A 15,763-nucleotide genomic window follows, 5' to 3' on the forward strand; every position below is an offset into this window, starting at 1 on the left:
GTTCTCTGGCGGGAGGGAGGAACAGTTTCTTTGAACTGAACCTCTAACAACTGTGCAAAGACTTATCTGTTGATTGTTACACGAAGTTATTTGGGGGTACACCCAGTTTCTCCTACCAAAGCCCCTTTGATCTATTCTGGATATCATCTGAAGGAAATCCTCACACCATCAGTCCACAACCCTAGTCCTTATTGTGTACTGTTGGCAGTACTCAAGAATGCCAGGCACTCCAAGTCTGCCTGGGTAGGTTTGCAACTAAAGTCATGAAATGGATGGACAAAACCTCCTCAGAAAAACACCTCTATAAATCATAGGAAACAGTCACTGTTCTCACCGTGACTTCTTCAAGGTCTGAGTACCACCTCCTGGGTGTGCAAGGAACTCAATAGCCTTTCTTAGCCTGGCATGGCAAAGTGACTTTTCGTGTTCTCCACAGCGATAACTTTGATCATTGTGACTTCATTTCTGTCTCAAGCGCTCATTGTGCCAAACATGGGAAGGCAACTTAGGTAGATTAGCCAATCCATTCCACCAAATCCTTTCCAGTCCTGGGTGCTGCCACTCAAGTGGGCCTGGGTCAGTCTCCTGGGGGATGTGCCTGTGGTCCAGCTGAGGGGCAGGAGAAGAAAGGAGGTGGGACTGGGTGATGGCAGTCTGTACACAAAGTCCCCAGAGAACAAGGTTGTGACCTCTTCTCTGGGTATAGAGCTATTCTAGCCTAGTTTTTACTTCACATGGGGTGGGAAGAATCTTGTTTTTGACAAATCCATCTGCTTAGATATCCAGTAAAGAAACCCCAGTTGGCTTCAGAGAGTGCTCTGTACAATTCCAGCAGCTTGAATTTTCAATTATTCCCTGGAACTCCTCAAAAGATTTATTTATTCAAACATCTGTTAGACATCTGGCATTGTCCCAGGAGCCTGTGATTAAATGAGAGCAAGGTACACACCTGCTCCCATGGACTGTGCACCCTGGAGACAGATGATCAACACAGGGAGATAGCAAGTGGTGATGAGGGATGGGAGGGAAAATAAAGGAAGGCAATGGAGCGCATGGGGTTCTAATAGGGTGATATTAGATAGGGGTGGTGGCAAAAGGAAGCATCCCTGGGAAGACCAGCAATCTGAACCAAGCACAGGGATGTGAAAACTGTGAGAGATGTTCCTCAGACTTAAACACCTAATCAAGTTTTCAGGGATAAGGCAGAGGCTGGCCGTGGTTGTGCGGCCCCTAAATTCCAAAACTAGGGAGAATGAAGTAAGAGGAGTGAGTTCTAGACCAGCCAGGGCTGTACCATATGACCTGACCCAAAAAGAAAGATGGGCCAGGTGGTGGTGATGCATGCCTTAACTCCCAGCACTCAGGAGGCAGATGCAGGTGGATCTCTCCGTGAGTTCGAAACCAGCCTGGTCTACAGAGTGAGCTACAGGGCAGTCAAGGCTGTTACACAGTAAAAACCTGTCTGGAAAACAAATACCAAAAAAGAGAGAGAAAAGAAAGGAAGATGGGTGTGAGGAAAATATGACCCTAGGTGTACCCTGCTTTAGACCAGAGAAGGTCTAGAGCCCACATGCCTGGGTTTGCATCTGGGCTCTACCGTTTACAGCATATTCTATGACTCCAGGGTTCTCTTGGCTTTCTGTGCCTCGGTTTTTCTCAGTGGTATATTTACCCTGTACTGATTTTGCAAGGGTCTAGTGGCTCAGGTCAAATATGTAGTAAGCACATCAGATACCACCTACTGTTATTCACCAGACTCAAACCCCACAAGTGCAAGAGGTGTGACCCCTCTGCTCGGAGCTGCATCTCGGGTGCCTGGGTAAGCAGTGTGTGGCACGTGGTATGCGCAGTTGCTAAGTCTGGTGGATGAGTACTCTGTACACAGGAGATGTGAGGAGAACAGCGCTGACTGGCAATGCACTGAATGACGACAACGTAAAATGTAGAGTAATCAGAGAACTCGGGGCGGGGAGAGAAGACCACGAGAGCGGTGGGAAAGTCAGGAGACACCATATTAAAGTTGGGTAAAGATGACTCCAGGTTAGGCCGGAGCGTCTAAGGATAAAGAGCATCATCTTCTTCAGCTGGGTGTTACATTTATGATGGGGTTCAGGAGGGGGCTCTAAGCCGTCAGCATCGTGATGGGATCTGCAGGACCACTTCCTTCAGGGTGATTTGCGGGAGAAGGTTTGGCCGCTAACTTCACTCAAGGCCTGTGAGCCGTCCATGTTTGGCATGCAAGCTGAAACTTGACAGTCATCCAAACCAGGAAGCCGGGCACAGGCTCACAGCTAAGGGTGCAGTTGTTACTGCACACATCAGGAGAGAAGGATACGGGACAAGTCACCAGTGGGTGCTGAGTGTCTTGGTGGAGAAATACAGGAAGCTAAGAGATGTGGGGGAGCTTTGCCGGGGGTCAGGGAAGCACCCGAGGCAGTCAGATCCTGAAACAATTATTTAAAAGCCTGCGTCTCAAAATGCAGCTAGGGACGCAGGCTGGGGCAGATCCACAAAAGCCCCTGGGCTCTAAAGGACATTGGACTTCGTCCAAGAGCAGTGGGATGCCATTAAAGGGCTGGAGGCAGGAGAGTGCGATTCTGAAACTTGCAGAGAATGGAATTTAAGTGGGAGGGTGTTGGCAGCGAAAGCAGGAAGAAATCATACAAGAGCTGAAAGAGCTTAGACCTGGGGCCGTGGCAACAAGGATAACGGGAATCGGAAGGGCTGCACAGGTCTCTGAGGGGTGTGAGATTCAGAGGTTCACAGTGCACATGGTTCTGGGACAAGTCACCGAAGGGCACTGGCGTGATGACCCATGTGAGCATTGTAGGGAGGACCAAAGGGCCTCCGAGGAAAGCCATGAGGGGATGTGTCTGGGACATGTGGAGCGTGAAGTACCCTGGGAACATCCAGGTGGCAGTGTCTGGTAGGAAGCTGGCTTGATGCTCAATGGTTCTAGAATTAAGCTGAGGCCAGGAACCTAGAGATGTATATTCCAAAGCAAGCTGAAGCCAGGTGGTGACTTTCAAAAGATGCAGGAGGATGAGGTAAGAACAAGGAGAAGAACTGGGGCTGGGTTTTAGGCAGCTACAGCTGTGATGGTTGAGCAGAAGAGATGGGGCCATTGGAAGAGACAGAAGGAAGATAAAATAAGAGAGGACTCCGAAGTGGAAAAGAAAAGACAAGGGTCCAGATTCCTCCCGGGAATAGAAAGGTCAGCGGAGACAAAGCTGTGGCGATGTCAGGTGACACACACTGTGACTTTACTCACATGGGAGTTTTTGGCGATCTGCACGGGATCATAAGAGACAGGGAGAGAGCTCAGTGGGTAAAATTACCTGCCTTACAAGCACGAGGACTTGAGTTCAAATCTCCAGCATCCATACTAAAAAAAATATTGTGCTGGCTGCATGTGTCAGAGACAGGGGGATCCCAAGAGTTCACTGGACAGTTGGTCTAGCCAAATCAGTGAACTTATAGTTCAACGTGAGACCCCGTCTCATGGCAGTAGGGTGCGGTGTGATAAAGGAGAACACCCGGTGTCTTGCCTTGCCTTCTGCATTTGAGTGCATGGGCACACTCGCTTGCACATTCTCATGCATGCATCATACACAACATAACACATAAACACAAAAGCCAGGCTGGAGAGCCCCTGGAAAGTGAAAGTGGCCCTTTGGCCACAAAAGTGCACACACACTGCTGGGGCACCCACACAGGCGTGAGTGCACACACATGAACACACACACATCAAGATCATCATGGCTGGACCGTGAGCAGAGGCCACTCGTGAAGAATAAGTGGGCAGTGAGAAGTTAGAGACCTGGCTGCTTTGTCAAGAACTCTCGTGAACAAGGAAACAAAAACAGTACAGGACAGTAGGGGCTGAAGGAAGCCATTATGGTTCTTGGGATTGGGGTTATTTTTGAGAATATGGACACCCAGAAAGATCTTGGGGAGCAGGGGAGACAGAAAGGGTACAGAGGGACATTCAAGTAGATTCTGGAAGTGGTGGGAGAGGGTGCTTACGTGGAGACCTTGGCTGTTATCTCAATGGAGGACACTCCCCTTCAGAGGAGGAAAGTTCTTTCCCAAGACTGCTGGGAAGTGGCCATGACCACGTTCAAGGCTGGTCACGATGTGATTGCTCCTGTCTCCATGGTCTTAGTCAATCAAGATCGGTCATGGTGGTTACAGAGCAGAGGTGGTTGCATTGCTAAGGTGACACTGTGCCAGTCCAATACCCAGGCCCCTGTAAAAACTAATCTCAGCGTGCCTTTGACTTCAGCACTGGGGGTGCAGACAGGCAGATCCCAGAGCTCTCTGGCCAGCCCATCTAACCACATGGGGAAACCCTGTCTTTAAAAAAGTGAGCGAGGAAGACACTGCCATGCCATGTGGCATGGACCTTGGCATCTGCAAGCATACTCTCATGCACACATGGCTCACGGCGTGCACACACACACACACACACACACACACACACACACACACACGACAGTGCTGAGCCCCTGTGCACTATGCCTTCCCGACAGGCTGCTTCTGCAGAATGTTATCTGTAAATGTCCTCATTCAACACCAGTTCTCAGTCTACCTTTCAGTGCCAAAACGGGTCCAGGAAGGTCCACTTTTGTTCCAAACAGGGATGATTGATTTTGCTCCCAGAACACATCAGCGTCTGTACAAAACTATGCCTTGCCAGTTTTGACATCTGTAGTTTGAAAAACTCACAGTAGGTAATTAGCACAGCGTGGAGGTGGAAATAAATAGCCCGGTCTGTGCAAGAGGAATGGACATGTGTATGTGGGAACATACGGAAGCACCACAGTGAGAACACCGTTTCAGCTTCTTAGGAAACCAGATTATCCAATAAATAAATACTGTTAATATAAACAACCAAAGAAGAAACTACACCAATACATAGCTTCCTACCCCAAATAAACTTCAAGTGCACCAAAGGTTGACTTGAAAAATAGTGAGATTTAAGGAAAGAGGCAAAGGTGGGTAGGTGTTTAAAAGCCTCACAGTGGAAGAGGCTTCGTATGCAAAGTGTGTGTGTAAGAAAACATGGGGGGAAATGCCCACGTCAGCTGGTACAGCTATCTCCACGATGTACAGCATGCAGTACGATTTATAGACAAGCCCAAAGCTTTGGAATTGCTCTCCATAGAGACAGCCCCAATTACACAGCCAGGCAGATATGCAATGGAGGCTGCGGGAGGGATAAGCCTGAGACTCAAGGGAGAGATCAGAAGCTGGACATATAATTTAAGAGTGATCTGCCTGGAAGTGGTTTTGTAGGGCCTTGGGGTTCAATAAGGTACCCAGAGAGACAGTGGGGAGATGGAGTCCAGAGTGTTTGTGCTTGCCAACACCTCAAGCCAGAAGAGGAAGCAGAGACAAAGCTGAGAAACAGTAGCCATGGGGAGGAGAGGAAACGCAGGGGTTAACCTAGGCTGTCAGTGCTGCAAGAGACAGGGCTGCATTCTGTTTGAGGTTGGGAGGGGTAAGAGGCAGACACTAGGGTCTCCAGGGAAAAGAGGAAAATTGGAGATTGCATTTAGAAAACTTCCCAGGAAGTTTGCTGTTGAAGAGGCAGAAGATGTGTGTGTGTGTGTGTGTGTGTGTGTGTGTGTGTGTGTGTGTGTGTGTGTGTGTGTGAGAGAGAGAGAGAGAGAGAGAGAGAGAGAGAGAGAGAGAGAGAGAACATGGTCCAGAGGGACCTTCTCTAAAGCTGAGATACAGTTAGAGTATGCTGGCCTGCTGACACAGGGGGGCTACCCGGGGATGGAGAAGGGAGCTGAGTAGGTGAGAAGGCTTCTATGTGAGTCAGAGGCTGCAGCTCCCCATGTTCCTGTAAGCACGGAGGCAGGAGATGGAGAGGGTGCAGCTCCCCATGTTCCTGTAAGCACGGAGGCAGGAGATGAAGAGGGTGCAGCTCTTACTCCTGTAGTCATGGAGACAGGAGATGGAGAAGGTGCAGCTCTTGCTCCTGTAGTCATGGAGACAGGAGATGGAGAAGGTGCAGCTCTTGCTCCTGTAGATACGGAGGCAGGAGATGGAGAAGGTGCAGCTCTTACTCCTGTAGTCATGGAGACAGGAGATGGAGAAGGTGCAGCTCTTGTTCCTGTATCATGGAGACAGGAGATGGAGAGGGTGCAGCTCTTACTTCTGTAGTCATGGAGAGGGATACAGCTCCCCATGCTCCTATAGACATGGAAGTAGGAGATGGACAGGGCGCAGCTCTTGCTCCTGTAGTCATGGAGACAGGAGATGGAGAGGGTGCAGCTCTTGCTCCTGTAGTCATGGAGACAGGAGATGGAGAGGGTGCAGCTCTTGCTCCTGTAGTCATGGAGACAGGAGATGGAGAGGGTGCAGCTCTTGCTCCTGTAGTCATGGAGACAGGAGATGGAGAGGGTGCAGCTCTTTCTCCTGTAGACATGGAAGTAGGAGATAGACAGGGCACAGCTCTTGCTCCTGTAGTCATGGAGGCAGGAGATGGACAGGGCACAGCTCTTGCTCCTGTAGACATGGAAGTAGGAGATGGACAGGGCACAGCTCTTGCTCCTGTAGACATGGAGAGGGATACAGCTCCCCATGCTCCTGTAGACATGAGAGTAGGAGATGGACAGGGCGCAGCTCTTGCTCCTGTAGACATGGAGACAGGAGATGGAGAGGGTACAGGTTCCTGTGCTCCTGTAGACATGGAGGCAGAAGGAGCTGTTCCCTGAATAGTTCTCAATTCTGAGGGAGATAAAGGAAGCTCATGAGTACAGAATAGTGAATATTCTGGAAGGCTGGAGGATCAGATTTAGATATGGTTTAGATGTGGTATGTTTTATCTTTTTCATAATTTCTTTTTAATAAGATAAACTCATACTGGGTTTCACTGCATGCTGGATGGGGTCTCTGACTCAAGGGGACCAGTCACCCTTGCAGAGCTCCTGGGCAGGGACGGGCAGAGGCTCAAGGGTGGCTCAGGTAAGGTTGAGTGTGTATTTCGTCCAACCATGTTCAGCTGGCTGGGTTCAACTCTGGTTTATACATAGGGGGTTTTGCCAGGCAAGCAGAGGAGGAAGTGGGTGAAGGGACTGAGCGCATCCACAAAGAATTCGGCAGAGGACGGGTGTGAAATCCAGGTGGGGTAAGTTGAGAAGTAAGGGTATGGTAGGGGCAGTGGGCAGTCAGTAAGCGAGGTCAGCCTGCAGGGAGAGCTCAGCCCGAGTTTGTCTTGCAAGCTTGAAAACCTGAGTTTGATCCTCAGAACCGTGCAGTGAAAAGCTAGACATGCAGCGTACCCACGCAGTCCCTGTGCTGGCAAGGCAGGGACCCTTGGGCTTTCAGGCAGGCCAGTCTCACTTACTTTGTGAGTTCCAGGCTAAGAAAAGACCATTTCACCAGGCATGGTGGCGCATGCCTTTAATCTCAGAACTCAGGAAGCAGAGGCAGGGCCATCTCTGTGAGTTTGAAGCCAGCCTGGTCTACAAAGTGAATTCCTGGTTAGCCGGGGCTACATTGAGAGGAAGAGGAGGCAGAGGGGTCAATGCCTTAGGAATGACAAGTGAGGCTGTCCTCTTGTTTCTACACTTAAACACGTGAACATGTATGCACATCAACGTGCATATATGGGGAGAGGGAGGTGGAGACATTCCAACAGTCCGAGGGATTGGGTGAATGGGTGGATTGGGGTGACAGGACCAAAATCCTATCGCTCCACAAGTAGAAACTGGGAGGCGTGGAGATGAGGGCTAGAGTGAGGTTGACCTTGGAGGTGACCAGTATCGGTATGGAAGGGACTAGAACATGACCACAGGATGGGGCTCCAAGGAGACATGTGGATGACATCTGTCTTTGGCGTCATGCAGAACTTGAAGATTCTAAACTGAGGTGCCCGCCCTGCTTGCTCAGCTTGGCTCAGAAGTGTCTTATCTGGGAGTGCAGCCCCAAGTGGATAAAGTTCAAGATGGTTCTCTTCGAGCTGGTGACCGATCCCTTTGCTGAGCTCACCATCACCCTCTGCATTGTGGTGAACACCGTCTTCATGGCCATGGAGTACTACCCCATGACCGAGGCCTTCGAGGCCATGCTCCACGCCGGCAACATTGTGAGTGACCTGGCAGCCTTGGTGGCCTGCTCCATCCATCCCGGTGGGGGATTTCACTGGGTGGTGTGCTGGTATTGCTCTGAGAGCAGGCTGGCGGTGGGGTGGCGAGGAGAAGATGTGGACCCTGAACTCAGGCTGGAGGAGATGCAGGAGCCACGCTGAGCTGGAGGGAGTTGCTTTGATGAGCAAGGAAAGTGGATAAGGAGAACTCTGAGGAAGGATGGCTCAGATCCCTTCGCAGAACACGGAATTAGCCACTTGGATCACGTCGGTCTTTCTGGTCTCTACTCAGAAATGAGGTCACATGTCATGTCCCCCCTGAAGGACAATCTATGGAGTGTGTGTGTGTGTGTTCATGTCTGCATGGGTGCGAAGGCCAAAGACAACCTCGGATGTCGTCCCTTGGAACTATCCGCTTGTTGTCGTTGCTGTTTTTATGTATTTCTATATTCTTTAAGAATTTTATGTAGCATATTTTTATCATGTTCCTTTCCTATCTCCCCTCCTCCCAGCCCTGTCGTTTTGGAGACAGAGTCTCTAACTGAGCAGGGGTCTCATCAGCTCTGCTAGTCTGGCTGGGAGGGAGCCCCAGGGATATCCTGTCTCTACCTCCCCTGCACTGGTGCTGCAAGTGTGTACCACCACACCTAGCTTCTTACAGGAATATTGAGGATTAAACTCGGGTCCTCCCTGCTTTCGTGGCAGTGTTTGGGCAACTGAGTCATCTTCCCAGCCCCTGGATATGACTTTCAGTGTGGTCATCGGAGAGAAAACAGAAACCTGAGTTCTAATGTGTATTCTCTGGACATCAGTGGCTCAGAAACTCCTGTCTGCAGTTCTCAAGAACAAAACAAAAGGATTTGCTGTTTTCTTCTATTTTTATTTTTAATGCCACTATTTTGAGACAGGATCTTGGACAGCTCAGCCTGAGCTCAACCCTGAGGTCCTCCTGCCACAGCCTCCTAAAGGCTGTTTATTTTTTCTTCTTTTTTCTTTTTCTTTCTTTTTTTTAATTTGCAGGCATGTGCCACTACACCCAGCATGCTTTGCTATCTTGTAAACAAGATTCTTTTCTTGCTGTCCTTGTCTTCATTGTCCCCAAGCCAAAGACCTCACAGTGCTGAACACTGTTCTCCTCCTCAGGTTTTCACGGTGTTTTTCACGATGGAGATGGCCTTCAAGATCATTGCCTTCGACCCCTACTACTACTTCCAGAAGAAGTGGAACATCTTCGACTGCGTCATCGTCACTGTGAGCCTGCTGGAGCTGAGCATATCCAGGAAGGGCAGCCTGTCTGTGCTCCGCACCTTCCGTTTGGTAATGTCATCGCTTGGCCGTTGGGGAACTCCCACGCAGGCCCAGGAAGGATGACCCCTAGGGAAAGGCACTGTACCTTTCAGGGACTCTGCCAGCCACCCCCACTCCCATTCTGTTCTTGTGGGAGCAAGGCAGAGCATGGTTTCAAGAGTCAGAAATTCTGCTTTGCACTGATGTAAAGTAGGGGCGTTCCCTCTCTTGGTACCTCAGTCCCTCATCTGTGGAGGAGACCTTTGAATGGCACCCTATTCACTAATCAAATAGCGGCCCCAGCAATGAAGCCCCGACAGCTAACATTCTCTGAAGATGTGGCTAAGCCATAGCATTCCACCCTTGATAGAATGGGCCTCATTTAATGCTCCCAACCCTGAGACACTGCTGCTTTCATGACGAACACAGTGTCTCCCAGCCTCCAGGACTCCGCGCTAGTGTCCGATCTGGAACTCAAATCCCCGTGGCCCACCCGATTGCTGGGTCCCAGCCCCAACCCACCTCAAAAAGGCGTTCTCTTATTTCTTGGCTCCCCAAATCACAGCCCAGTGCTGCACACCCACAAAAGCCCCCATGCTCCTAGCCTCTGCGCAGGCTCCTCGCCAAACTCAGCTCCAGGGCGCCCTCTACCGGAGGCGTTCCTTTACTCAATCACCAGTCTCCATTGCCTGCCAGCCACTCAGAACACATCTGCTTTTGTCAGCCAAGCAAGCCTGAGAGTCCCAGGAGAGTCTGAGGTCACCGACATCCTCAAGTCCCCAGGCCATCCATAGGATGCTTGGAGTTTCACTGACTCCTGGAAACAAGCAAGGGGTGAGCTTGAAGAACTGGTGTGACCGTCCCCAGGAAGTGTCATGATGGAGCAGGAGTGACCCAAACTTGATATGTCTGTTCACAGCTAGACCCCAGGGACACTGTGTCCTTTGGAGACGCTACTGGGTAGCACCCCACTCCTCTCTTCTTGTTGTGAGATAGAGGCAGGGTCGTGTCTGCTACCCGCCCATATTCTTGATTTTAACACGCCTCTAACCACATCGCCCAGCCGCATGTGTGGGATCTCTTCTGAGTCCCCACAGCCTGGCGGAGAGTCCATAGTCTGTCCACATTATCATCCCGTCAAGGACAAATCCAGCCCCCTCCCCTTGTCCTGCAAAGCCCAGCATCTCTCTCCATGCTGGCCCTGATCACTGGGCATTCCTGGGAGAAAATACACAGCCAAGATGATCTGGTTTGTAGTCCTCTAGCTTTAGTGAACAGCCCTTAGTTTTCGAAGCTGCTTTAAATTTCAGAAAAGTCAAGCAAATGGCATAGCAATGTGCACTAAGCGCCTCCTCATCAAACCAACAATTTCCTTTCTTGTGACCGCCTTAAACTGGTGAGAGGCGTTGTCACAGACACCTCTCCACTGAGACTAAAACTTGAGGTCCTCAGGGCAGACAAGACTCCAGTACCCTCTCCCTTCTCTCCCACCGACTTTCCTCCAGCCACAGCTGCCCCTCCACACACGCTTGCTCTCTGCCTGGGAGACATTCCCCCCGGTCTTCACTTAGTTCAACAGGTCCTCAGCTTCTGTGTTCAGTGCATCCCCGCTTCTCAGAGGGCCTCTACACTCCGGTATCTGAAATGGGATTTGCTCTTCAAACAAATCTGCTCTTCTCAGATTCTAACTATTATATCGTGGTCGTCCAGAGAGCTAAAATCAGGGTTTTCTTTCCTGCCATTCTACCCCAGATGCTAGGCACAAGTTGGTACTCGGTAAAGAAAAAAAATTGATTGGTTTGGAAAAGGAAGGAGAAGAGAGAAAAGAAGAAAATTCTTGCCCTTCCCCGAAAACCCCCGCTGGTCATGATTTAAGGCGCCTATCAGTCTTTCTTTGCTCTAGTATTGTGCCATCTTAATTACTGCACTTAGAACATGGCTGTGTCTATAAACCCAGTCACCCGCTGTGCTGGTCTGTCTACCTTCATTGCCAACTTGACTGAGCTTAGAATCACAGAGGAGACAACTTCTGAGGATGTCTGTGAGGGTGCTTCCCACAGGGTTAGCTGAGAGGGGAAGGTTGCCCTGGACGTGAGAGGCATGGGAGGTAGGGGCGGGCAGAATAAAATGGAGGAAGTAAGCTGAGACCCAGCCATCCTCTCTCTCTGGCTGGGACCTCTGACGTCGCTGCCACCATCCCTTCCTGCATAATGAACTGTGTTCCCTAAACCCTCTTAATTCTTCCTGCTTGATTACAGCAATGAGAAGAGTAGCTAATTCACTCTGAGAATGTGCTGGCCTCTGGCTTCCCGTCTGCTTTGAGAAGCAGCTATGTCCACAGCTACACAGACACGGAACTCCTAAGTCTTCTCTTCATCCGGACTGCAATAAAGTCTAGCAGTCAGTGTGGGAAGCAGCTGAAACTCTGTGTTATGTAATCTGCTGATCTATAAAGACAGCACCCTCTCCATCCAGTTCAGCCTTCCAAGTTGATGATTTTCCCACCATTTCTCCATACAGATCTTACATATTTTGAAGTGGTCTTTGCTAATTTGAGCCAGTATTCTGACAGTTAATATTTTTGTACCCGGAAGTCCCCTTTGTTAATTCTGAGGGTTCATTCATGGATTCTTTTAGATTTTTCAACATGATCATATCATGTGCAAACAATACATTTTGTTTTTCTTTTCTAAGCCCTGTGCCGTACGATTCTTCTTACTATGTGACTGCGCCAGCTAGGACATCTAGTACCCACTGAAAAGAAGTCTTAATAACAAACGACCTTGTTTTCTTGACTGCAAAGATAATAATCCCAATATCTCAACAAGCCTGACGCTTCTGAAGCTTTTTCTTTAATGAAAAACCTTTACCAGCTTTCTTTTGTTAAGTAGTTATCATGAATAGATATTTAATTTTATCAGACCATTGTTCTGCATATAAGACAATCCCATTAACAGTTAATAATGATGCATTGCATATTTCAAAGTGGCCCAGGAGAGGATTCTGAATGTTCTTACCAAGAAGAAATGATAATGGTGAAGATAGCATGTATGCTAATTACCTAATTTGATTTTACACATATATACACAAACAGAGACATCACCTCCTGTCCCATATTTCACGTCAACCAAAAAAAGAAAAACAGAAAAGTGAGAGAGATCAGATTTATTCTACCTCTAAAAGAAAGAGAAAATAACATTGAGATAACCATAGGGTCTGGAGAGATGGCCAGTGGTTAAAATCCCGTGCTGCTCCTGCGGAGGACCCTTTTGGTTCTCAGCACCCACGCTAAATGGCTTACAACCTTCAGTAGCTCCAGGGGATCCTTCGTCCTCTTCTGGCTTCCATTGGCAACTGACTCAGATGCACAGATACACACACACACACACACCGACACGTTATTTTTTTTAAATTGAGTTTCTGTTGCTGAATCTTTACATTCATAGAGTAAGCCCAATTTGTTGGTGATGCATTTTTTTAATAAAATGAATAAATTTAATACATTTAAATGAACAGGTTCAATTTGCTAGTAATCTGTGAGGCTTTTGCATCCATTTTCATAAATTGGGTTTTTTTAATTTTACATAATCCTTCCTAGGTTTTGATATCACGCATATGCTACTCTTTGCAAAAAAAAACTGAGAAATATCTCCTTTTTTAATGCAGAATGTGGTTTTGGAATCATTTGCTCCTTAGGAGTTTGATAGAGTTCTCTAGGGAAGCTGTCTCTGGGATCGGGACTTTCCTTAGTGATTGGATTTTCCTGACTTCTTGAGCCGAGTCCGGCTTTATTTCTCAGGCTTGTTTGGCAAATTGTTTTTGCTCTGGAGATGGACTCTTCTTTTCTAGTGTTATTGTCCTGGAGTTGAAGGTGCTTTCTTATTCGTGAAGGGCCTTTGTCAGCTGCGTTCATGCCGTACCTTTCTTAGCAACGATTACTCGTGTTTGCTCTTGTCATTTTTCATTAGTCTCGTTAAGAGCCATCAATTTAATTAGCTTCTTCAAAGAACCAACTTGTAGCCCATTGATCCTCTCTGCATCATTGATGTTTTCCAATTTCAATTAATCGTTCGTCTCATCTTAATTACATTCTCCAGCCTTCATATTTTGTTCTTTCCTAACTTCGTAACATGCAATTTTCGATCTATTTTTCTTATATATTCACGTAAGACTTCTATTTCCTTCTTAGAACTGCTTTAATCTGTAGATTTTTTTCTTGTTTGATTCTAAATGCTTCCTAATTTCAAGTTTGATTTATCCTTGGACTCAAGGGTTAATAGGAAGAGCCGTTCTTCATTTCAGAACGTGGAGGATTCCAGTTGTGTGGTCGGGTTCTAGCTCTGTTGTATTAAAGTCAAAGAATGGATGTTGTTGGTTTTAAGGTTTTACATCTTATTCATCCCTTCTCTTTGGCTCAGTATGCTGGAAATATTCCTACACCTTAACTAGAACCAGTCTGCTGCCCTCGCGGGCTACAGCGCTGCCTCTGTGCCCTCGCGGGCTGCAGCGCTGCCTCTGTGCCCTCACGGGCTGCAGCGCTGCCTCTGTGCCCTCGCGGGCTGCAGTGCTGCCTCTGTGCTGTGGGTAGAGAAACTTTATGACAGGAGGCATTTTATACCCTGGCTTATTGTTGTCTACTGCTTGTTATAGCAATTACTGAGAAAGTAGTGCTTAAAATATCTCTGCTGTGATTACGGTGTATCTGTTGCTCGTGTGGTTCTGTCTTGAGTCTGGATTACCGAGTGCACACGTATTTTAAGTTTTATAGCTTCCTGGTAATATCAAACTTTTATTATTAAGAATAACCTTCTTTGTGCTATAAAGATTGTTTTTACCTTTTTTTATAAGTCTGTTTTTTCCTTGACAGTAATTACGGAGCCTGCTTTCTTCTGCTTTAGAGTTTGCCCAGCATCTTTGTATCCATGCGTCTACTTCCACCTTCGTGTGCCTCTTGCAGATCACATACAGTCAGACATCGGATCCTTGCTCAGTTCCGGCAAGCCAGTCTTCATCTTTTAGCCAAAGCACTGAGTACATCCATCTCAAAGTAAATGAGCATCTATCTTAACTTGATCTCTCTCTCCCTCCTTTTTTCAGCTGTCTTTCTCCCCTCCCCCACCTCTCTTTGATTATGCCCCCCTCTTTTTTTTTTTTTTACTAAATGTTCTGTTTTAATTCTTTGAGCAGTTGGTTTTGAAATTACAGCGTCAGTTGTTGGCTTAGGCAAAATTAAAAGTTAGCTAAAATCTTTACTTTCTCCCAGGACAGCCACATTTTATAACAATTGTTTGTTTCAGCTCATTACATAGCAAGCGTTTTGATTTCATATATTTTTAATTGGGAGCTGTGCTCATCAATAAAGTGCTTTTATAGCATCCACAAGGACCTGGATTCTACCCCTCAGCTCCAAAAGAAAACATTAGTTAAGTAGAGAACTCCAAATCTCAGCTACTGAATCCAGCGAAGTTCTGTTTCTCACCCATATCCCAGTCTGGTGCAAGTCTCAGGCCCTAGCTGGGCTTCTGCAGACGGGATCTGCTGCCCCTGAAGACAGCCTTGTCGTCCTCATGGTCCTCTTAGGAAGAGCGAGAGGCAGGGTTCATAAGTCCTGAGAGCTCCTGATTTTCTATATGATGCCATTTCCTTAACCACGTAGCTGGCTCCAGGGCTGTATTATGGCGCACACACACCCACAAGCGCATTCTCTGACGTGATCCTCAGTTCTTTCCTTTCACCATGGCCTTTCTTTCTCAATAGAAATGGTGAGTCATCATCAGTGTGATCTCGATTTAAAATGCTTCTTTTCCTCAGAATTGCTAACTCGTTTCTAATACCCAAAGACGCGATTTCATTGTTAGTTATGAAAGGCAAGGCGCTTCCCCAAATCTTCTAGGAGCAAAACGTCTGGATTCTATTTCCTTCATTTCTTATACATTGGTAAGATATTCCCGAATCATATGTCTGTCTTAGAATATCTTGATAAACATAGTCAGCCACAAACTGATACTCAAGTACAAGATGTTTCCTTTGGATTTGGTTTTGAGGTGGGATCTTGTAGTACAAGCCTCCAGCTTGCTCTGTAGCTGAAAATGACTCTGAATTCCGGTCCTCCATCCTCCACCTCCCAAGCGCTAGGATTATGGGTATGCACCACCACGGTTTACGAAATGCTGGGGATCGAGCCTAGCATCCTGAACATGCTAAGCAAGCCCTCTACCCACCGGCCTTCAGTCCCAGCCTCCCAACTCTCACGTTTTACAAACCCTTCTCTCATGGTAGCTCAGGAAACTCACAGTCTACCCTGGAATTATGACAAGCAATGTGCTTGTCACTGAATAACAGAAATAACACTTTCCAAGTCTTTTTCTGTCATTT

The 15,763-nt window shown here is 47.8% G+C and overlaps 1 protein-coding gene across 3 annotated transcripts in view; it reads left to right on the top strand.

Annotated features, from left to right (window-relative positions):
• Scn10a (sodium voltage-gated channel alpha subunit 10) overlaps nt 1-15,763 on the top strand; it is a 96,657-nt gene that overhangs the window by 45,441 nt on the left and 35,453 nt on the right. For all 3 annotated transcript variants that reach the window (XM_075964159.1, XM_075964160.1, XM_075964161.1), the window contains exons 13-14: nt 7,863-8,101; nt 9,245-9,418. In XM_075964159.1, coding sequence (XP_075820274.1) covers nt 7,863-8,101; nt 9,245-9,418 — 413 coding nt within the window. The remainder of the gene's footprint in view (nt 1-7,862; nt 8,102-9,244; nt 9,419-15,763) is intronic.

This window comes from Microtus pennsylvanicus, chromosome 3 (genome assembly GCF_037038515.1).
Source record: "Microtus pennsylvanicus isolate mMicPen1 chromosome 3, mMicPen1.hap1, whole genome shotgun sequence".
Taxonomy (NCBI): Eukaryota; Metazoa; Chordata; class Mammalia; order Rodentia; family Cricetidae; genus Microtus; species Microtus pennsylvanicus.